General features: G+C 35.7%; 1 protein-coding gene and 1 long non-coding RNA gene across 7 annotated transcripts in view; both read right to left on the reverse strand.

Annotated features, from left to right (window-relative positions):
• The window catches only part of LOC149211171 (uncharacterized), a 120,243-nt gene that overhangs the window by 40,339 nt on the left and 55,391 nt on the right, over positions 1-24,513 (reverse strand). For 2 of the 6 annotated variants that reach the window (XR_016252999.1, XR_016252995.1), the window contains exon 5: positions 17,943-18,625. The exons of 2 other annotated variants lie outside the window; for them this stretch is intronic. This is a non-coding gene — a long non-coding RNA (uncharacterized LOC149211171). 2 more of the 6 variants (XR_016252997.1, XR_016252994.1) reach the window with 2 other exon arrangements.
• LOC149211172 (putative disease resistance protein At5g63020) lies at positions 18,610-22,738 on the reverse strand. The gene is given in 3 exon segments (XM_089396946.1): positions 18,610-18,746; positions 19,531-20,253; positions 20,255-22,738. Coding segments are annotated over 2 exon segments (2,949 nt in total). The 5' UTR covers positions 22,589-22,738; the 3' UTR covers positions 18,610-18,746; positions 19,531-19,638.

Genomic DNA, 24,513 nt, shown 5'->3' on the forward strand with positions numbered 1-24,513 from the left:
CATTGCCAAAATTATTCACATGCCAATTAAACTAGTCGCTATAGGTTGAGTACGAAATAAATTCATGTAGGTGAAAATATCCAATTTAGAGCTTCAAGATCTCGACACGATTTCGAGGAAAACGGAGGAAGTTTATTGTCTAAAATGATGTTCTAACACCTTCCCATGAGTTGTATTGCACCCAAGTCGCACATGTGGATCTCTAGAATAAAATCAACAAATTTTCTAAAATCCATAGAATTTTCAAAATGGCAAGTTTGACCTCGATTTGCTTGTAGATGGAGGCGAATCTCGAAAATCTGAGAAAACAAGTTTTTTTACCAATATAAAAAATTATCTATAGTCAAAACCTTTTTGCAATATTCAATTTGGTTCAAAAGTTAAACGCAGGTCTTTGAGGCAGTTTTATAAAAAAACATTGTTTTCCAGAATTCTAAAATCTTGCCGAAATTTGTAGAAAGAGCCAAACATCCAATTTCGGGCATGCTTTCCAAGAAAATGGAATTGAATGAGAAAAATAAAAGAGAGGGTTTTATTGAAAATATGACAAATTAGGTTCCCTCCAAACAATTTTCCAAAATTCACCATGGTTAGGAAGATATGCAAATATCTTTGAGGCCAATTTGTTAAAAGTATGCAATTTTCAAAGATTAAGGAAAATGACTCTTAAAGTCAAAATTTGCCTTGTAAATTTTGTAAATGGATTAGCTATGGCCTATGTGGAGGGAAGAAAATGATAGATCGAAAGGATTGATGTAATAAGTTTCGCTTTACCTCAGAAGCACTGAAAGAATGTATGCATATAAGCTTATGTTTTGAATTTTAATACAACTCGTATTTTCCACTGAATTTGTTGTAAGTATTAATGTGTTTTTTTATTTTTAAAGAGAGTATTTTGTTAATTTAGACTTGCTATGGGAGTGTCAAGGGCCCACCACCGCCTAGAAGCAAGTTTTGTAAAACATCATAGGATAGATCTAGACATAGGGATTTTACTTTGAAAACATTCATTAATTAGATCTCATATTTCTGAATCTGTACTGAAGGTTGTAATTTGTTTTCTTGAAATTAAATAGACATATCATCTCCAAGTCATTGCAAGCTCATGAATGATGTTGATCAACGGTTGTATTGCATAAATAATCCCTTTGTTACAAGTTTACGATTGGAATACTCAAAGGTGCTTCTTAATTGGATAAACAAGAGATCAATAACTCTATTTCTTTTAAATATGGATTAAAAGTGATTTTTTACCTTATTGATTCACTATAATTTCTCATAGCATTGTGTTTTGGCAAAAGAATTTGAAATCAATGCAACGAGACCATTAAATCATTGTTTGGAGTTGTAGTTTAGTTTTGAGATGCATTATAATTGTAATTAGTTATTGATAGAATGGTTGGTTAATGCGTTTATGTTTGAATGATTTCTTGAGTTTGATTAAAGTAATCTAAAGATAAAATAATTTCTTATTTTGTAGTCTTTTAAATCTAAAAACATGTCAATTAGAATCTTGGTTTACTGAGTTTCTTTTGAAGCAATTGCAGAGTGATGTTAGAGGTTAAAGTTTGAATGCTTATTGATTTGTGTGATCCCGAGAATTAGATTAGTTGAAGTCCTATTTGACCATTGCCTTAGTTTAAGATTGTTTGAATGAGAGTGAATTTTATTGGAATTAAGAATTAGTATAAGTTTGGTATCATTTTAAGTTAATCTTGATTGATTTAATATTCTTGTACGTGGATTAAATAGATCTTATTATGTAGATTGTAGTTTCCATTTAGATAAAAATCATTTGAATAATCATTTTTGTTGCTTGGTTTATGATTAATTAGAGTTAGTTTCGTTTGAACAATGACTTTTATTTCTTGAGCATGTTTTCCTCAATTGATTAGTTTCAAACTATAAATAGCAATTCTATACTCAAACAGTAAATTGATTTCTCACTCTAGTTTAGGTTAGATGTTCGGATCTTGCATTACCTATGCTTGTGGATCTAAGTCTTACGACCTTGGATTGATAATTTAATGTTGGAATTATAACATATATAATTTCCCCAACATTTTGGTGCCATTGTCAGGGAGTGCTAAAGGGATTAGAGCATATTTTCTTTCATAAGTTTTTGGTGTGACCTTAGTTACAGGGAAACTAGAGGGTGGAGGTGACAATCAGACGTGAGTGAAGAGCCACACATCCTCTTTGGTCTGGGCTCACTCCAAAGTCTGGTTGTCCAAGTAAGCGAGGATTTCAAGTTTGGTAAGTTTTATTTCAATTAGCAGTTTTTATTCATTTAGATTAAAAATTCAAGCCCTTCAAAGATAAAACATTTTTGGGGTATTGTAAGAACCCCTAGGTACTAATCCTTGTTGTGAGACAGGGATCATCAACCAACAGGAAAAATTCAAGAATGATTTAGAGCTTGACGAATGTCCCTCGAAGCACTTTCTCAGATCCTAGCAGTAGACGAGATTCTGCTTCTCAGGAAGAGTTCATCCTGACCGCATTCAGGAAACTACCTATCTCTCCACAGCCAGAAAAGGATTTGGAAGTCTCCCTTGATTCTTCTTTCATATCTGCCAAGGAGATCAAGAACTCCTGTACCAAATCCAATGGGGAGCATCCGACTGAACCTGAGATCAAGGAACTTTCACCATGCCCAACAAAAAGCCTTATATGCGTTCTGGAGACCAATTATCCAAGTTTTCCTAGCATGACTGAGGAGGACTTTCAGAGTGGTCCAAATGAAGAAATGGGTCAATACCACCAAGATTACATTGAGCATTGGTTCCAGACCAGAATTCATTCAAAGTATCACTCTCATCTTCAAATACTCTTTGTATCACATCTTTCAAAACTGCTGATTTTTCATGCTCATATACCTTCTAAATGTTATATTATAAATCTGAGCATGAATATATCTTTGTACCTGATCTGCACATGGCTTCATTGGAAGTTCTCTTTCACTTGAAGGGGGAAATTTTTTCTTTAGTATAGTAGGAAAGTTAGTAAATAAATGAAAATAGTAAAGAGAAAAATAGTCCTTTTGTGAAAACCAGCTTGTCTAGCACAACTGGGCATGGATTTTTCTTGAAAAGCAGGGAATTGGCTGGCAAAGTTCCCAATAAAGTTTGTAAATTTGTATGAGTTCTTCAAATCATGTATATTTCAAGTCATTATGTTTGTACTTGAGTTGGTTGATGTGGGATCCCTCAAGGACCACCTGCCAACAAGCCTTGTTCCATCGACATCAACAAATTATCTCGGACCAAGGTTAGAGTTAGATAAGGTACCTAAGAGCTTGCATGCCTTAATGGCAAGTATCCTTGTCGTCTACTAAGGAAATATATCAATGTTTCTTGGTGGAAGAATTATGTAGTCCATTCGACTTCAAGAAATCCATTGATGGCTAGTAGAATGTACCTAGTGCCTTGATTCCCATTGACATCAAAGGTGGGATATCTCGCATTGGCTAACGACATTCTCAATGGTTAGTAATCCAATGGTTCTTTCTTATGTTCAACATCGAAACCTTTTATTCAAATATGCAAGATTACACACAGGTGTGTAGCAGTTGAAGACTATATGGTTTGGTAATCACAACACATATTTGCAGCAGTTTGGATTTTTTGTGTCAGCATTTCCATTTTCATTTGTAGCAACAATCACCTTTTCTCAGTTGTTTGGGGACATACAACTCCTCAGGAATGGGGGAGAAGGGTAATTTCAATTCATCCTTCATCTTCCTTCAACAGATTCAAATTAGCTTCCATTGCATCTCTTCTTCAGTGGAATATATTATCAGTCCCATTAGCTCCATCCAGTCCATCCTCCACTTCATCTTGCAACATAGACCACATAAACAACAAGGTAAAACTTGACATAAATTTGGCTTAATATTCTCTAATTCATTATAAGGTTTAGGAAACTTAATGATTCACAACTTCTCATTCCATGGATTTCACCTTTCATAAACCATTTGTTTTCCTTCCATTCATTACGCATATACTCTGATTACAAGCCATGTTAGAAGCAAAATCCTTATGGTGTAAAGGCAGTCTCTATAGTGCCTTCTCCTTCCATGATGACAAGCATTCTGTTTGTATGATGAATTCATTACTACCATGAAATGATAAACAAAACCACCTATAAGCATTAACCTTGCGATGACAGAGTATGTGATCACCCATACACCATCTCCATCACCACCTAGTTTTCATCCATCATCTCTCCCTCATCCATCCCATTCTTGTCCTCAATTTGTATTTATCTGAAATTAGTATGATATGTTAATATGAAATAGTGTTTCTCCACAAGAACCAACACCTCCAAATTTTCAAGCAATGTTGCTCCACAAGAACCAACATCTACAAAACAATGTCAAAAATCTGTAGATGAACAAGGGATTTGTTTGCACGAGGACATGCAAATCCTCAGGCATGGGGGAATGTTGAGCCTCGTATATGAATATTTTTCCATCACATAGTACCACTATTTCATAACCTAAATACCGAGATTTTTAACTCATTTCATATCGTAATTCCACAACTTGCCGCCAATACATATCCTATGCCTCGTGGTTGATTATCATTAGTTTTCTTAGCTTTTCTATTATTAGAGATGATTTACTCATGATTTACTCATGATTTACTAACTTCATTTTCCACAAGGTTCCATTGCCAAAATGCTTCACAAGCCAATTAAACTAGTTGCTACAAGTTGAGTATGGAATAAATTCCTATAGGTGAAAATATCCAATTTGGAGCTTTGACATTTCGACACGCTTTCGGGGAAACCGAGGAAATTTATTGTCCAAAATGATGTTATAACACCCTCCCATGAGTTGGATTGCACCCTGGTCACACATGTGGGTCTCTAGAAGAAAATCAACAAATTTGTTCAAAATCCACAGAATTTTCAAAATGCCAAGTTTGACCTCAATTTGCGTGCATCTGGAGGAAAATATCGAAAATATGAGAACATGGGTTTTTTTACCAATATAACAAATCATCTATGACCAAAAATGTTTCCCAATATTCTCTTTGGTTCAAAAGTTATATGTGGGTCTTTGAGGTAGTTTTATGAAAAATCATTGTTTTTCTAGAATTCTAGAATCTTGCCCAAATTTGCAGAAAAAGCCAAATATCCAACTTTCGGCACGCTTTCAGAGGAAATGGAGTTGAATGAGAAAACTCCAAGAGAGTTTTTTGTTGAAAATATGACAAATTAGGTTCCCTCCAAACAGTTTTCCAAAATTCGCCATGGTTAGGAAGATATGCAAATATCTTTGAGGCCAATTTGTTAAAAATATGCAATTTTCTACAATTAAGGAAAATGACTGTTAGAGTCAAAATTCTCCTTGTAAATTTTATAAATGGCATATCCATGGCCTGTGTGGAGGGAAGAAAATGATAGATCGAAAGGATTGATGTAATAATTTTCACTTTGCCTCAGAAGCACTAAAAAAATGTATGCATATAAACTTATGTTTTGAATTTTAATGCAACTCCTATTTTCCACTCAATTTGATCTAAGTATTAATGTGTTTTTTTATTTTTAAAGAGTGTATTGCATTAATTTAGACTTGCTCTGGGAGTGGTAAGGGCCCACCATCGACTCGAAGCAAGGTTTTTAAAACATCATAGGATGGATCTAGACGTAGGGATTTTACTTTGAAAACATTCATTAATTGGATCTCATAACTCTGATTATGTACTCAAGGTTGTAATTTGTTTTCTTGAAATTAAATAGACATATCATCTCCAAGTCATTGCAAGCTAATGAATGGTGTTGATCAACGATTTTATTGCATAAATAATCCCTTTGTTACAGGTTTACAATTGGAATACTCAGAGGTGCTTCTTATTTGGATAAACAAGAGATCAATAACTCTATTTCTTTTAAATATGAATTAAAAGCGATTTCGTACCTTACTAGTTCACTATAATTTCTCGTAACATTGCGTTTTGGAAAAAGTATTTGAAAACAATCCAACGAGACCATTAAATCATTGTTTGGAGTTGTAGTTTAGTTTTGAGATGCATTATAATTGTTATTAGTTATTGATAGAATGGTTGGTTAATGCGCTTATGTTTGAATGATTTCTTGAGTTTGATTAAAGTAATCTAAGTATTAAATAGTTTCTTATTTTGTATTTTAAATCTGAAAGCATGTCAATTAGAAGCTTGGTTTACTTAGTTTCTTTTGAAGCAATTGTAGAGTGATGTTAGAGGTTAAAGTTTGAATGCTTATTTATTTGTGTGATATCGGGAATTAGATTAGTTGACGTCATGTTTGAACATTTCCATAGTTTAAGATGGTTTGAATTAGAGTGAATTTTATTGGAATTAAGATTTAACATAAGTTTGGTATCATTTTAAATTAATCTTGATTGATTTAATATTCTTGTACTTAGATTAACTAGATCTTATTATTTAGATTGAGATTTCCATTTAGATTAAAATCATTTGAATAGTAATTTGTATTGCTTGGTTTATGATTAATTAGAGTTAGTTTCGTTTGAACATTGATTGGTATTACTTGAGCATGTTTTCCTCAATTGATTAGTTTCAAACAACAAATAACAATTATGTACTTAAATAGTAAATTGATTTCTCACTCTAGTTTAGGTTAGATGTTCTGATCCTGCATTATCTATGCTTGTGTCTCTAAGTCTTACGACCCCGAATTGATAATTTAATGTTGGAATTATAACACATATAATTTCCCCAACATTTCCATTAAAAAACAACTTTTTGAGATAGGGTAATGCCCCTAAGATTGAAGGTTTAGTTCCTTGTAGCTGATTGCTTAGAAGATAAATATCAATAAATCCAAAAAACACTATCCAAATTATGGTTACTAATTTATGAATAGGAATTCACTATATTTCTAAAGAATGTTTGATGTAGGGATATCCAACCATTTATAGAAGGACAACTTGTGAATGTACGAGTGAGTTCCATAAAGATGTAGTTATTGGAAAAATTAAAGAATAGGTGGATGGAGGAATATGGGAGGAGGCATTAATAGTGTTGACACCTAATTGTAGGGATTGGGTGAACAACTATAATTAGTGTAAATAAATAATAGAGAAAATGGAGAGTCATCGGGAGATGGACTGAACAGTCACTCCCTCTTGTATATAATAATGAACAACCTGAATGAATAACATGATTTGATTTGACGAGTTACCTCCTAGCCTGACATGGTATCAGAGCCAACCTCTATTTTTATTTTTCTGCATTGTAAATCCTATCAGTTTCCTACCCTCTGTCTCTTTTCTCTGTTGAATCTCTGCATTTGGACATGACCATCCGCATTCAATGCTTAACTCTCATAGAAGTTGTTTGGAGCAGACCTACAAACAATAGTTGAAGTCGTTGAAGCCTTGGCGCTGAGAGATGGAACATGTGAGTTAAAAGACTATGAGCTGGGTCGAAACCTAGAGGTGTTGCGGCGTTTGGTAAGTGTTTTCAATAATCAAAATTCATTATCAAGCAGAATATTGAAGGTCAATGGCATATATGGTGAATGCATGAAGTTTTTAGTTGGTTGAATGGTGTTATACACTGGAGTGACTATGTACGTGGTCCCCTCATCTCCCATAAGTGTATTCACTATCCCGCGGTCCCCTCGCTCTCCTTCCATTGCAATGTATTAAACCACCTCTGCGCACTCCTCTCCACTACGCAACAGAGCCCTATGGTGTCATATCCCGCACAACGTTTGGCTTCTACGATGTTCCATATATATAAACACGCTGCTCCTATGTTGTTGTTCCATATACATAAACACGCTGCTCCTACACTGTTATTCCATATATATAAACACGCTGCTCCTACGTTGTTGTTCCATATACATAAACACGTTGTTGTTCCATATATATAAGGTTGATATATATACGCTAGCTCCTACGCAGTTCTACCTCCTCCTGTCTCCACGCTATTTTCATATCCCAAAACGCTGTTATAATTTATTTTGTCTCCATATCATATATTTTTGAATGCTCCCAAACCTCCAGTATATATATAACGTGTATTGCGCCTCACAGTTGGCTGCTTACAGCATTTAAATGATTCTGTCCATATATACCTCTCCCATATATACCTCTGATAATTACATATCAGAATAATATTTTTTACATTTTTGTCTACACAACAAGTGCAAATTTTTGCTAGTAGAGGAGTATTTTTTTTTTTTTTTACACAGTACACATTTAAATGCATTCATTGATCTCTATAGTTGGAGTGGTTCTCACCAGCAAAGAGAACAATGCAGAATGGTCGCAGAAAATCAAACACACTCTCATTTTTAATGAGCTGTGGAAAGGAGTGTGTGTTGGAAACGAAGACAAAGAGCCAGAATAGCCTACCTTAGACAAGGAATTGGCCATTTGGGAAAATAAGAATAGCAAGGCTTATGCATTGATTGCAGCATCAGTAAATGAAGAGGTGAGTCGCCATATTTCACCATTTTCAAATGCTTTGGAACCCTTACAAAAACTGAAGGAACTCTATGACTCACACTCTGCACTTGAAGTTGTTCAACTCATGATTAAACTCTTCACCCTTGAATTACAAAATAATGATCCTCTTGCTCTTGCATCAGAAGTAAAATCTATAATGCATGATATCAAAGTCACTAATGTTGAACTCGATATTCCTTTGATAGATTTTCTCAAGGCACTGTATCCCACTTACGCAAATTATCTTGAGTCATTGCAAGCAAATGGAAACCTCAAAGATATTACCTTTGACTTTCTTGTGAAAAAATTTGCTGAAAGAGAGAAAGCTTTTGGGAAGAAGACAACTTTTGAGTCTTCTGAAGAGGCTGTGTGCCTTGCTCATAGAGAAAAGAATCTTGCTCAAGATTCTTCCAGAGGAATAGGTGGTCGAAGAGGAAGAGGAAGAAATTTCAGAGGCAGGGGGGGGCAGATGCTCTCAAGGAGAAAAGTCAAATTTGCAATGCATACACTGCAAAAGAGATGGATCACATGATGCATCCACATGCAAGTTGCCTTGGGATAGAATTGAGTAGGAAAGAAACCAACCCAAAGGTAAAACTAATGACAAAGAGAAAGGTAAAGCACATGAATCTTCTCACTATGTTGTGGCACACTGTAATATTGAAGTAAATGAAGTCTTATTTAATGTTTCACTTGCTTCCTGGAAAAATGATTGGTTGCTTGATTCAGGAGCAACTTGCCACATGAATTTCAGAAGAGATTTTTTTGAAGAATTTATTGACAATGTTGATGGAGCAGTATACTTTGCAGAAAAATCAAAACTCAAGCCATCAGGGCTTGGCACAATCAGGCTTAAATTGCATGGTCTTCCAGTCTTTCTTCTGCATCATGTTCTATATCTCCCATAGCTGAGGAGAAACTTGCTTTCCTTGGTACACATCTGCTAGCAAGGACACTCCATTCATATGTTTGATGGCAAGCTTGAGGTGATAAATGCATCAGACCACTCACTTGTCATGACGGGGATAAAAGAAGAAAGGCTTCTCAAGCTGCAGGGTACCTCTGCTAGTGCACAAAATCTCTCACAATTCTCATTATGAAGAAGGTACATTTCCATCAATTTTATTATGGCATGCTATATTTGGACACATGAACTATGACACCCTCCACTTGTTGAAGACAAATGGTATTATTGGTTTGCCTACAATTCCTAGGAAACTTAAGCAATGTGATGCTTGCATTCTAGGAAAGCATAGCAAACAGTCTTTTCACGATTCACATTCCAAAGCACATAAAAAACTTGAACTCATTCGTTTAGATTTATGTGGTCCAATGCATGTTCCTTCTGCAAATGGAAATAAATATATGATGACATTTATTAATGACTACACCAGAATGTGTTGGGTTTATTTATTGAAGAACAAATCTGATTCTTTTCAAACATTCAAGAACTTTCATAGATGGATTGAAAATGATGCAAAATCTCATATTGGCTCTATTTGCATTGATAATGGAAAAGAATACACTTCAAATGAATTTGAAAAATATCTTCGCCAACATGGGATCAAACATCAAACAACTATGCCTTATAATCCCCAACGGAACGGAGTAGCTGAAAGGATGAATAGGACAATCTTAAATATGGTATGCTCCATGATGTTTTTCAAAAATGTAAAATTGATGTTTTGGGTTGATGCAATTCTATGTGTTGTATATGTAAAGAATAGATGTCCATCTAATGCTATTAGAAACAAGACTCCTTATGTGATTTGGTATGGGCACATTCCTTCAGTAAAGCATCTCAGGGTCTTTGGTTCCACATGCTATGCCTTGATACCAAAGGTACATAGAAACAAACTTGGTGCAAGAAGTCATAAGTGTATCTTCCTGGGGTATTCAAACACCTCAAAAGCATACCATCTTTATGATGAAGTCAATAAAAAGTTTGTTGTATCTAGAGATGTAATCTTTCTTGAATCATCCAAAACTGACAATGTTGTTGAGTGGCAACTTGATCACTTGGATAGATTCGCAAATGAAAAATCATTTCAAGAATTTGATAATCAGATTCCACATCTTGAAGGGGGGATTCCTATACTAGATCAAACTGTGGAATCTTCTTCTGAAGCACTCTCTCCCTCGCATGAAACTACAACAGCAGATGATACTTTGAGTGATGTGATTGACAGAATTGGGAGACTCAATCTTGATTCAGTCCCAACTCAATCAACGGAGCATCCTGGACCATCTGAGAAAGGTCCCCCAAAGTGGCTGACAAAGACACTTGAAAGTGTTCATCATGATGAGGTTGGAAAGACAGGAACTAGAAATTCAAACCGGAAAAATGGAGGTGATGTAGATGACTCTGATTCACCTGTTGATATGGATGTTTCTTATGATTGTGAATTGAATTTGTCTACAGATTTTGAACTAACTTCCTTCAAAGAAGTTGCTTCTCATGATGAATGGAAAGAAGCAATGCAAAAGGAGTATGATGCCTTAATAAAGAATGGCACTTGGAAGTTGGTTGATCCTCCATTGGGAACCAAACCAATTAGCTGCAAGTGGGTCTATAAGAATAAGTATAAAGCTGATGGCTCACTTGACAAGCACAAAGCCAGGCTTCTAGCAAAAGGTTTTGCACAGAAGGAAGGGGTTGATTATGAGGAGACTTTCCCCCCACAGCAAAATGGGCTACCATCCGGACACTCTTTGCCCTAGGAGGTCAAAACGGTTGGAAAGTCCATCAAATGGATGTAAAAAATGCTTTCTTGAATGGAGATCTAAAAGAGAATGTTTTTATGTCCCAACCTGAAGGATTTGCTATGAAAGGACAAGAACATAAAGTATGAAAACTTGTGAAATCCTTGTATTGCCTCAAATAAGCACCGCAAGCCTGGTATGAAAAACTAACTGAGCATCTTCTGAAACTCAATTTCAAACATTATGATCTTGATGATGCAACTTTGTTTGTCAAGAAGGTTGGCAAAACAATTGTATATCTTGTGGTATATGTAGATGATCTTTTGATGACAGGGAACAATGAGAACTACATTGCATCCATAAAGAAGGAATTGAGGAAAGGTTTTGAAATGACTGATTTGGGCTATGTTCATTACTATCTTGGTATTGAAGTAGCTCAACATCCAAGGTCCATATTCCTTTCTCAAAAGAAATACATTGGAGATCTGTTGAATAGGTTTGGCATGCCTGAATGCAATCCTCTGACTACTCCACTGGAACAAAACTTAAAGCTCACATCCATTGAAGGAAAAGAATTTGAGGACGCAACAAAGTATAGGCAACTTGCAAGAAGTCTCAACTACCTAACTACTACCAGACTAGACATTTCATTTGCTATTGGGATCCTCTCCAGGTTTATGCAAAAGCCTTGTGAGGGACATTGGTCTGCTACAAAAAGAGTTCTAAAATACTTGAAGGGAACTCAAGACTTTGGAATCAAGTATACACAGGTGGGCGACTTCAGCTTGATTGGATACTCTGATTCAGACTTCGATGGAGATAAATAAACTGAGATATCTACTTCAGGTTATGTTATGAGTCTTGGATCAGGAGTTGTCTCTTGGAGATCACACAAACAATCAGTCCCAGTATATTCCACAACAGAGGTAGAATATGTGGCAGCAGCTAAGGCAACAAAAGAAATTGTGTGGCTCAAGAAAATTCTTGAAGATTTGCAGGTAAAACAAGTACAATCGACTCCACTCATGATTGACAATACCTCGGCAATAAATTTGGCCAAGAACCCAAAGTTCCATGATCGAACAAAGCACATCAATACAAAATATCATCTGATTCGACATCATGTTGAGGCCAAAACAATCCATCTTTTCCATTGTTCCACTAATGAGCAAATTGTAGACATCTTCACCAAAGCACTTGGAAGAGAAAAGCTTGAAAGATTCAGAACGATGCTTGGACTCACCAACATCCCTTCAGATTAAGGGGGGAATGTTGACACCTAATCATAGGGATTGGGTGAACAATTGTAATTAGTGTAAATAAATAATAGAGAAAATGGAGAGTCATCGGGAGATGAACTAAACAGTCACTCCCTCTTGTATATAATAATGAACAACCTGAATGAATAACATGATTTGATTTGAGGAGTTGCCTCCTGGCCTGACAAATAGGAAGATATTTTGTTATTTTTTTGGATATTATAGTGAACAAGAGGTAGATTTCTCATTGCTTACTAATTAAAAAGAATCATGATGGAAATAGAAATTACTCATTGAAGCCTTGTTTAGATTTAAAGTAACAAGTATATTTGAATATTTTGTGGATCTAAATTTTATAATAATAAGAAGAAAAAACATTAACAAGATAGAATGAAAAACCCATTTAAAAAGCTTAAAAATTTGTATAATGTTTTAATGTTTACATCTTTATAATTTTATCAAAAATGGTTTAATATGACGTGTTATATATATATATATATATATTTGAAGATGATCATAGATTTGTTTTAAAATGTTTAAATAATCCGTAGCATAACAAATATTTTAAGATATAAACTTATTCTAAATATATTAGATCCCATTTAAAAGAGTATTAAAAATTAAATAAACTCTTTCAACTTGGAATTTGCTAATTTCCAATTTTTTCAAAAGCAAAGTTTTTTATTTAAATATTTGAAATATTGAAAAATATAAAATAATATATATAAAAGGAAAAGATTAATATAAATAATTAAATTTTATAAAATAATATATCTATATATATTCTTTTTAATGGATGCCAAGTTCTTTCTTTTATATAATAAAAAATTATTTATATATTTTATTTTATTTTATTTTATTGTGTTAAATTTACAAAGTTGTATGCAAAAATTAATCTTAATCAAAAAGGAAAAAAGAAAAAGATTAAATCAATATTAAAAAATAAGAATATATAAATCTATTAAATCAATATTAAAAAATAAGAATATATAAATCTATATATGTTAATTTTTTTTTAATGAATATTGAGAAGAATTTAAAAGTGAAAATATCATTATTTTGATTTTTAATCCATTAAAGATTTATATAAATTTGTTTTAATTTATTTTATTCTAATTTATTTGAAAATGATTTTTTTAATTATTAAAAGAAATTGTTTTAATTTTTTTTTTTTTTAATTTAAAAATATTTTTAGTGTATTTTGTAAGTTGGATAATTTTTGGGCATGGAGAGTATTTTAAAATTGCATTTGTTTGGGTAAGAGATTGTTTTTTTGGGACTTAAGGAAACAGGTTAACAACGCAAGTGGTAGGAGTGAATGCCTGCCTTGCCTAGACAGAGACCATCGGTGTGTAATTCGAGGTGGTGTGGTTTTCCTTGAAGAAGGATGATGAGGCATTTGGTAGGAGTGGTAATTTGAGGTGGTGTAGTTTTCCTTGAAGAATGATGATGAGGCATTTGGTAGGAGTGAAACCCTGCCCCCTAGATATAGACCATCCATGGGTAATTGGAGGTGGTGTGGTTTTCCTTGAAGAAGGATGATGAGGCATTTGGTAGGAGTGGTAATTTGAGGTGGTGTGGTTTTCCTTGAAGAACAATGATGAGGCGTTTGGTAGGAGTGAAAGCCTGTCCTTCCTAGATATAGACCATCAATGGGTAATTCCAGGTGGTGTTGTTTTCCTTGAAGAAGGAAGATCAGTGAGTTTGCATTCATGGATAGCAACCAATGACGACTATTCTCACTGCTATTTTGACGAGTTATGATAGGTTTTGTCACTGTGATTATATGTTAAATATTTTTACTTTTTAGATATATATTTTAGTCAATTTTTTTTTGTATTTAGTAAAAATTTGTTAGAATTATAAATACTAGATATATTATTTACACAATCCGATTACATAAAAAAATATTTAAAACAATCTTCTATTCTTTCACATTTTGCTTTAAAAATAATAATATTATAAATAACAAATCCTAAAATCTCAGAGAAATTCCATCCAATCTCATGACATCATTATAACAAGACCTTTTAATTAAGCATACCAAAAAAAATTAACACAAACAACTATATTCCCTTAACATTATAGCTAACCACTCTCGTCTCTCACGGCAACTAACTATATTTTAGTCTAATGCTTTAAATAGATATTTGCTTTTGATTGTAATGTTTAAATAGATATTTGCTTTTGACACCTGAAATCAATACAATGACAGTGTGGTATATACACATATTAATTAAAAAATAAAAAATTTGCCATCTCCTGTGCCATTTGGTTTCTCCACATTTATACATAAGATAATATTATTCCTTTGGTAGTTTCCACAGGAACCTTTGTGTTGGTTGTTATTTATTTGATGCACAATCTGTATATTTGCATCTCTTCTTGTTGGTCGTTACTGCTAGATGCACAATCTGTATATATTATCAAACTTGAACTCTTGCAAAGTATGAGATTAAATTATCTAACTTGAACTCTTGCAAAGTATGAGTAATGAGCATTCTATGAGAGGATTTTCCCTCGGCAGAGAGAGATCTTCCTATTTGAAAATGTGTAATTCCAACCCTTTGAAGTTTGACCAAACAGACAAATCCAAAATGGGTTCCTTATGCTTAATCAATCACCATATGATTGGATTGCTAGATTTCTCATTAATCCACACGTACAAATTTTCATCAGGTGGGGAAGAATGAGCAGGATGGCAGTCTGAGAGGACAAAATCAGCAGAAATCTATACAAGTCACAGATATTCGAAGCTCTGCCCAAGGTGCTGATAAAAATCAACTGGACAGTGGGAATGGTAATTAGGTGAGTAGTAAGAATGACCCTATTCCTCTTCTCTCTCAAACGCATAGGAAATTCAATCCTACAAGTATTACTGGTTTTGATTGCAATAAAAGGAAAGGGGGTTGTAATCAAATTCCAAGGGAAATAAGAACAGAAAGAACCCAAGTTGAGAGAATTGGTAAAGGTCAAAACCATTTTTCAATACATTGTCCTTCATATTTGCAAATAGAAATGAATTTCCCTACAAGCACTAATTGGAAAGCTTTAATGAATAGTGAAGAATCCAACGTTGGTAGTGGCCAAAATGCCTATCCATTACATTAATCTATGTTGAGGAAAATGCCCATGAATATGAATTCAAATTCGGCACCTGTTAATCAGAACCATTATGAAAGGAGAGGGGACGCTGAGAGTTTTCAAATGGGTGGGAGCTACATCCAAAATCACCCTCAGCTGCGTTATTCTACTATTAGACAGTTGCCTATGAAAACTAACAACACAAGCAAACAACCACCTATAAAGCCTGTAACTTTGACAGCAAATAACAGTTCACCGGCTATAGTGAATGCACGGTATGGAGGTGAAATCAGTGCTAGGGCCAAAGAAGAAGAGGGGATCTTGTAGGATTGGTTATAGTCAAGTCAGAGTGTGCAAGTGAAAGCGCAGACGGCCCCAAAGAAGAAAAAAGGAATTCTGTAGGACTCGTTAGAGTGAATAAAGAGCATGGAAGTGAAATTATTGCCGGGGACAAAAGGTTTCTGGTATCAAGACTCAAGTACCTAATGTTGATCAATTAAGATCTGATCTTGCTATGAATTTGAGTCGTTTCAAGGAGCTGATTGTGCTTGGAATAGGTTCCATGCTACAAACTGCTGGTAATTTGTTTGCAGACACAGAAAGATATAGAAGAAAACACAGGTATGGTGTAAAAGAGGCATATGTTGTTCGTACCACTAAAGAGAATACATCTTCTTTGAGTCCAATCCTTTCCAAAGTTTTGCATCTTCTTTCTGTTTCAATTTAAGCTTAGCATTCACATTGTTCACATGTTGCATTTTGGTCTCTAGAATGCGAATTTGTTCTTCTGACTTCTCCAACTTTGAGTTATGATTGGACTGCTAGATTTCTCATTAAGCAACAAGTACAAATTTCCATCTACAAACAAAATATCCAGAGCAATGGGGCATTGGTCCCCAAAAATGGTGGAACCTCAATTTCATAGCTAGACAGATTAAAAGACCCAATACCAGTAACAAGGCGCCATAACAGTGGATTGACACCTCCTTTGTAAACCACAGGAAAAGGCCACACAACACCTACAATGACCCCATCGATGAAAACCATAACCTCTCTAAAAGGCCCACTACCAGGCGTGCAACTCAATTTGTTTGCCTCAATATACACATTGCGGGGATTGGAGTACCCAGAATCATCACTAGAATGAAAGAAATAAAAAAAACTCTAAAACAACCTTGTAAGCATTAGATGGTATTTGCAATGACTTTAGATGGTATTTGCAATGACTTTGAATGCATATGAGATAAATTTATCTGAAACCAGTAAACGAAATAGATACATGTCAACGTGCACGATAATTGACAATGTGTCGAGGAAACGAAATAGATACATGTCAACGTGCACAATAATTGACAATGTGTCGAGCAGTGGATAATTAAGGCTTCAAAGATTAGGTCATGTTGCACAATAATTGACAATGTGTCGAGCAGTGGCACTATGACCTTTCAAACGCATTTTCCCGCTAATTTCGGATGTTTAATCCAGATTCATAAATTCCTTGTAAAAATGTAAAGCACAACTATGCTGACTTTTTTTTTCTTTTTTTCCTGAGTATGATTCATTGGTAGACTCTGTTTAGTCTCATTTGTTACATACATTGGATTGTGATAATGATACTTGTGGCCACTCAAACTCTTTCCATAGTCGACCTTCGTGTACATCAGGAAGTCTCCACTTCATCAACAATTCAAGCAGGAACATACAAGGCAAGTCACTCTAGAACTCATGACCATCCAATGTTATTTTTAGATGTTTTTAATGGATCTTTTAATTTCAAAGGAATCTTGAATGAAGTGTTCGGAATTTTTGATAAAAATCGTTTGCGGAATACGGTGTTTCAGCAACGCAGTTTCGTCAATTGCTAAATGCAGTGTTTCAGCGACGGTGTTTCAGCGACACTCTGTTTTTAACCCAGCTTAATAAAAATATATTTTCTGAAAAGTTGTACACTGCTGTGTGTAAATTTTCATTCTTTCATACGCCTTGCTGCATATTGCAAGAAAAAAAAAAAACTATCTCTACTGTGAATTACAAAGAGAACTCTGTCTCTGTTTCTGGTCAGCTCATATTACACAGATAAAAACATTACATTTCATATACAGCAACCAAAAAAAATTGCGTGTACTGTAAAAAATCTACTTGAAATTTTTATGACAAGACTAGAAATTAAAAACAAGGTATGGGCGGCTGAAGAATAAGTTTAATTCCTGAAATTTCTGGATAAGTTTAATTTCTGAAATTTCTGGATGTTGCGGTACATTCTCCATATCCACAGTAAAACCTGGTGTTTACTATTTTTACCAACTGTGATAAATTACCACCATTCCGTAATAAATCGCTGTGTAATGGTGAATTCAGGCAAGGACTGGTGCTGCAGCTGTTTAATGGCGGATACGTCATTGCAAGGGTATGGCAAAGGACTGGCCCTGCAGTTGAAAATAATATTTCAACATGAAAGAGGAAACAACCCTCTCCAATTTCAAGAAAATAATATAATATTTAGTAATTTCCTAATTTCCAGTTAATAACTTTCTAATTTCGAGAGATTTGGGATCACAAGTCATTCATAAGATTTTATGACAAGGATTTGGGCTTGATTTGTAAAGTCCACTCCAGATGTTATTGGGCTTCAGGTGCTCATGCGAGAACTCTTGAAATGGAAGGCAATTGAAGGCGTTGGATTGCACTCTTTTGTCGCCTCCCTCGTCTTACATGCTACACAATCTGAGCACACCATCTTCGATGAATTCTCCAAGCACAAGAATATTGAAAGTAGGTGTGCCTTGGAAGAACGCGTTCATGGAATTCGTCTAAATAGAAAAAACAGAACAAACTTCACTGTCAGGGAATTTTGCGTGAAAGTGTTTGAAGCAGCCATTAAAACACAGCCAGGGATTTCATATTTTGGTGGGAATCCATCTTCATAGCAGGAAACGCTTGTCCATGAACATGGGGAAGAAGGATCTGCATTTCTTTCCGATGTAGAAGATGACCGGACGAGTTGGATAAGCCATCTTGGGATGCAGCAGAGGGATTTGTTCAGAGGCCTTTTCAGTGGACATGGCGTTGTGTGTTGCAGAGAGGAAAACCCAAACCAAATAAAAAAACTCAACTCCTGAAAACCGAAAACCAGTAGCATCAATTCGTACAGAGGTGGCAACAAGGTATGAGGGCCCAACGTCACTACTGTCGTCCTCAACGACACTTTACATTTCAACCACACTTTACATCTCCACCTGTCAAATTTTAATTTATGAGGAAAATGAAAATAGAAATCTCTTATTGGCTAAAATAAACAGTCTTTGCTCACCCAAAACCCGCAGAGAGAATTCCTATTGGCATAAAAATATTGAATTTACTAGATTCTAATAATTAAAATACCAGAGATTAAACATACAAAAGACACACTTGATAATACGAAATTACATACTTTATTGATTAAAACATCTTGTATACCTATTCAATTTATAGGTATATGATTCTTCTTGGACATACTAGATCCAAGAGACTATTGACAACTCATGAACTTGACCACTCATCCTTATCAACTTTCTAACTTTTCCTTCGCTCTTTCTTATGCTTTTATTGTATTTTCTTTCTGCTTTTTCACCTTTCAATTTTTAATGGAAAAATAGATTTGCTTCAGTACCAAAGATAAATAACAATACCACCTCAAATGTACTAACTGTTAAAAAAACCAACTCATAAACTCTGGCAACTATGAAATACAGCTAGATTGACAACGAAAACAACTAAATGGTCGTTGGAATTACTCCTCGAATACTAACTTCTAATTCTCATGATAAATTTTCTGGTTCCCATTTCAAAAACATTTAAGATATTCATTAAAGAAATCAATGCATATTTGATAATGGCACATTTTTTTTTTCATAATATAACACTAAGAATTGAATCTTGATCGTACTTTAACATGATCTTGCTTCCCCGTAAGAAGGAGATAATAGTTTGCAGTGAGCGTAAAAGCAAATTTGAAGAGTCAGTCATGGAATAGGAACTCACCAGCTGTGTGAAAGTGAAATGAGTGGCAAATCAAAACCATGTATGGGACTCGAATCAAATTGAAGATCAGGCATTGAAAGCAAGCCAGGGCATCTCACATAAAAAGCATTATGGGTAGTACCATGAGGGACAACACCATGACCATGGTTTCGATGGGAAGACCCGTTTGCATATGCTTGAGCAACCCATCCCATCTTTATGGCGGTGCTCATCAATCGACTTCCTCAGTATCTCTACGTGCTTTTCTCCTTCCATTGCTCGAACCGCAGACCATGCTTCGCTACCTTCTTCTTCAATAGATTCGAGTATTAAGGGACTGCCATACACATGCAGTTCCCTCAGATTCTGTAAATTTTCGAGTCCTGGAGGAATGGTCCTGACGTTGGAGCAAAAGACTAAGCCCAATTTCTTCAACAGAGGCAGAGCCCCATCCCTTATTGGGGGAAAACTCTCAACTCCATCGGTTTCCTCCAACCAGAAACTTTCTAGGCGTGGAAAGGCACCTGCTTCTCCAAAAGCATCGGGTAACTCTTTTAAAGACGAGGATTTAACTATATCCAGCCTCCTTAGCCATTCAAGCTTTTCCAACCCTGCAGGGATCTCCTCCAGTTGGGGACAATCTCTTAGTATTAGACAATTTAGCAGTTGGAAACCACGTATCCACGATGGGATCTTACCCAAAACGTTGGACTCCACAAAGAGACTGCTTAGCTTTACCATACCACCTCATGTCCTCTGGTAATTCCTTCATATGTGACATCCTCAGGATGAGAGTCCTCATCTCTGTCATGTCGCCCACTACGCCATCTGTAATTGGCTCCTTCGAGCACTCTAGCGCCAGCCATTTAAGGTGCTTCAGAGGGTGTAGATCCTGGAAGCGAGCACGAGCACGACCTCCCATCGGATCACGCAGAAGTTTTCTCTGTGGTGGTGTTGCTTGCGGCCAGGTTTTCCAGCATCTTTCCATTTTCAGATATTGTAGCGATGTCAACGCGGAGATCCCACAAGGCATGCACTTCAACTGTTGACAGAAACTCAAATCTAGATATATCAAACTTGTCATCTTACCTAACTCATAAGGCAACTCACTCAGCTGGTAGCATTCGGACAGATCCAGTATCTCGAGCTTCTTCAAACATGTTACTGAATCTGGCAGCTTCACTATTGGCGATTTTGCTAAACGAAGGAAGACTAGATGCTTCAACGCGCCAAAGTTATGAGGCAAATTTTTTATGGATGTCCCTCCCAAATCAAGAAGTCTAAGAGAGGTGAGAGTCGTGACCACTCTTGACGGAACATATTCCAGAGATATGTTCTCCGAAAGTAACATCGCCCGCAGACCCTGACCTCGGTATCCATTAGGTATTGACCTAAAATTGTTGGCCCTCAGAGAAATCCTGGTTTTACGGGTGCAATGTTTCAATGGGAATTCCACCAAACCTTTCCCCGCTCTGAAACAACAATTCTCTTCCTTCTCGGCAATTTGCAGCGCTAGATGATGTAAAACATCATGCACAGAGAAGATCACCACCTGTCCATCAGCATCCTTAATACTAGCTTCGATCAGACATCGATCCACTAAAAAGTTAGCGTAAGCCCTTCCAACTTCTAATGGATCTTTACCATCTTCCGTGGGAAGAAGGCCCTCTCCTATCCACAAGTTTATCACATCCTGCACATACATTTCCTCGTCCTCTTTGAAGGTGCCCAAGTAGAGAAAGCAGAGCTGCAAAGGTAAATATTGCGAGGTGCACAGCGCGTCATAACTCAATCTCAACCGATTGTAGAGTTTCTTCTCTACATGAGGGTCCACTTTATCCGCATTTTGCAACTTCTCCAGAGTCAGCCGCCAATCTGATGGCGCAGTGATGCCCGCCATGGCTGCTCCTATTACTTTGAGAGCAAGCGGCAGCCTATCACACTCCCCACAGACATCCCGGGCAATCTTTTCGATTCCAACATGTGGAGTGTGCTGATTACCTACAAACGCATGAAAGCAGAAGAGGCTCCAGCTCTCATCTGCAGACAGACTATCCATGGCAATTTGGGTACCCACTCTCATTTTTGAAAGGACTCTTCGATCTCTTGTCGATACAACGATCTTGGAGCTGTCATACATCTGATCGTCCGGTACGCCCAACATCTCCAACAGATTTTCACTGTCGTCCCAAATATCATCTAAAAATAGCAAGAACCTCCTGCTGCTAGTTTTTTGATAAATCCATCTCTTGACATCTTCTTGGCTCCATCTCACGTCAAAGCCCTCACTTAAATGGAGGTCTATCTGTCTCCCAAGGTTATTGCGTAGATTTATGATTGACAAATTTTGGGAAACTGTCAACCACAGAATCAAATCTTTCTCAAAGTGCTGTTGCACTTGCTTGTCATTCAAGGCTCTCTTGAGGAGCAGAGTTTTTCCAGATCCACCCATGCCAACAACGCCTATTCTGGATGTCGCAGAGGCTGCGATTTCGTTATTATCTGTTAGCAGACGTTTAAGGGTTTCGAATACCTCATCTTGTCCCACGATGCACGCCTCTTGAATTGGCTGCTGCCTGTAACTTGCAACGCTTGGCGGCCTTGTTGGAGGAATTGAAGATTGGCTCTGAGGAGCTTCATGGCTCTGTATGTTTTGCAGTTCAGAACGGAGTTGTTGAGTGAATCCAATCAAAGGCAGTCTTTCCAGATGACTCTGCAGGTTGTCAATACTCTTCCTGATCTTCTTGCTCAACAAATATCGAGATACCATATTATATGCTGGAACTTGACATTTATCCACTATTTTGATTGCATCTTCCATAATTCTCTTCAATGTTTGAAGCCAGTTGTTGACTGTAACGGGTTCAATCTTGTTAACTAAATCACTCTGAGACTGCCGAATAGCTATTCCATATTGTTGAATTTCCATGTTTATAGGCTGAATCTCCTTCACTAAATTTTCCAAAACCCTCAACTCTTTTCTGCAACAAAGAGCAATCTTGATGTGCCCCTCTATTACTTGAACCGCCCTATCAATAAGAACGCCTATTGATCCAGATACAAATCCAGGATCTCCCATATTTTCTCCTTTCTCTCGATGATTTTGGTGCCGTGATCTTGCCTAAAGCTAGACGTTAATATAGTCTAATTAACCACGAAAATGTGTGGGGCAATTATGAATCAACCGGGAAATAGTTACACCATGAATGACATGACTGGTAGGTATGAACGATACCAGTCTGAATAGTAGGTGTGAATTTTAGGTGTAGTCATAGTTTCTTAATCGAAAACATATGAGATGAGAATGATATGTAATTTTCTAATGGTATGTGTTTTTCTAATAGTTAAATTATAAAATTTAAATGTGTATTAGGTTGTTTAAATTTTAATCGAAGAGTTGAGAATTTCACGAAATAAAAATTGTTCTAAGGATATTTGGCTAAATCTAAAATTGTATAAATAAAAATGGTTCTAAAGCTATTTGGCTAAATCTAAAATTGTATAAATAAAAATGGTTTTAAAAGTTCTTTAGCTAAATCGAAAGTTGCATAATAAAGATATTTGGGTAAATCTAAAGTTGTATAAATAAAAATTGTTTTAAAAAATCTTTACCTAAATCGAAAGTTGCATCATATTAATGAGAACATTAAATAGATGATTATTCTTTTATTCAACATTACAACTAACCTCAACCAAAATTCAATATAGTGAAAAAACAACATGTAATTTACTTTACAAGTTTAGTGATATAAAAAGGCCATTTAACCTTTACTTGTTCTAACTCAATTACAATATTTGATTGTTCTCTGGCTTTCCAGTTAATCAACGTAATCATCTCATCTATCATTTTTACTTACTTAGCATCTAGGTTTACATAGGAGTCTCCTTTGGATCTCTTACATTTCTAACTCACTATTTAATCTTTACTTGTTCTCTAGCTTTTGATATTAACAACATAATCATCTGATCCGCGAAATAGAAGAAAAAGAATTATCTACTATAAAAATCCCCTCAGAGATATTTTTGCATCTTGTTCTAGTTGTGTGTTAAACCAAGCCGAACTAGAATATGAAGAAACACAGCCATCTGCAAGATGGAAACTTCCTAGCATTAGTGCATTAGAAGTTTATTCAGATCTGACTGTATTTCACTTAAAGGTTGCTACTAGAATCAATATTAAAGAGTCAATAAGCCAAATCCAAGAAAACTTTTATAGTGTACAATCTATCCCTCTTCTTGATCCAAAGCAATTACATGCTGAAGCAAAAAGGCTTAAAACCAAATAGTTACATCTCGGATGTATTAGAATCGGCATAAATCCTTTGACCCATCAAGGCCTAAATACTTTTGTGTTAGCTATTGTCAGAGATCTAACCCATAATAAATACACCGATTCACTGATAGGAGGAATAGTTGCTCTTTTGTCTAATGGCCCAGTCTATTTTGATTGTTATCCAAATTTCTCAGTTTATGTCTTTGATCAAACTATTGATCAAATCCTCCAACTACAAATCCAGACCACCAGATTTGATATGCACAAAAAGAGACATAACATTGTTATCCAAACAAGGGGTTGTTTTCAGCACACTAATACTTTGTATACGACTATCCTCCATGCGCCCAGTAAAGATTCCAAGTCTAGTGTTGTTGTTTTAACTGATTCAAAAAATCAAAAGATTGAACACGAGACTATCCACTGTGAAGATTTAACTTTCCCATAACACTGGGTTGTTTCTAATCCCAAACCTCCGGTTTTAAGGAAAATAACTTCTGCAGACATACAAGAGAATCAATCCTCTGTTGTCCTATCCTTTCCCAGAAGATCCACGATAGACCGTAGAAGAATAGAACAAGCCTGCAAAATCTCATCAACTTATCAAGATCCAAGCATTGTAGACACTCCCTGCTCTAGTATTGTTTCGAATCCTTGTCATCATATTTCTTTATTTGAATTTGCACAAATTGTAAATTTTTCTTCATTAGAAGTAAATGTCCTGAGTGTCA

Source organism: Pinus tabuliformis, chromosome 1_2 (assembly GCF_031772625.1).
Source record: "Pinus tabuliformis cultivar Carrire ecotype Pingquan chromosome 1_2, CPIR1, whole genome shotgun sequence".
NCBI lineage: Eukaryota > Viridiplantae > Streptophyta > Pinopsida > Pinales > Pinaceae > Pinus > Pinus tabuliformis.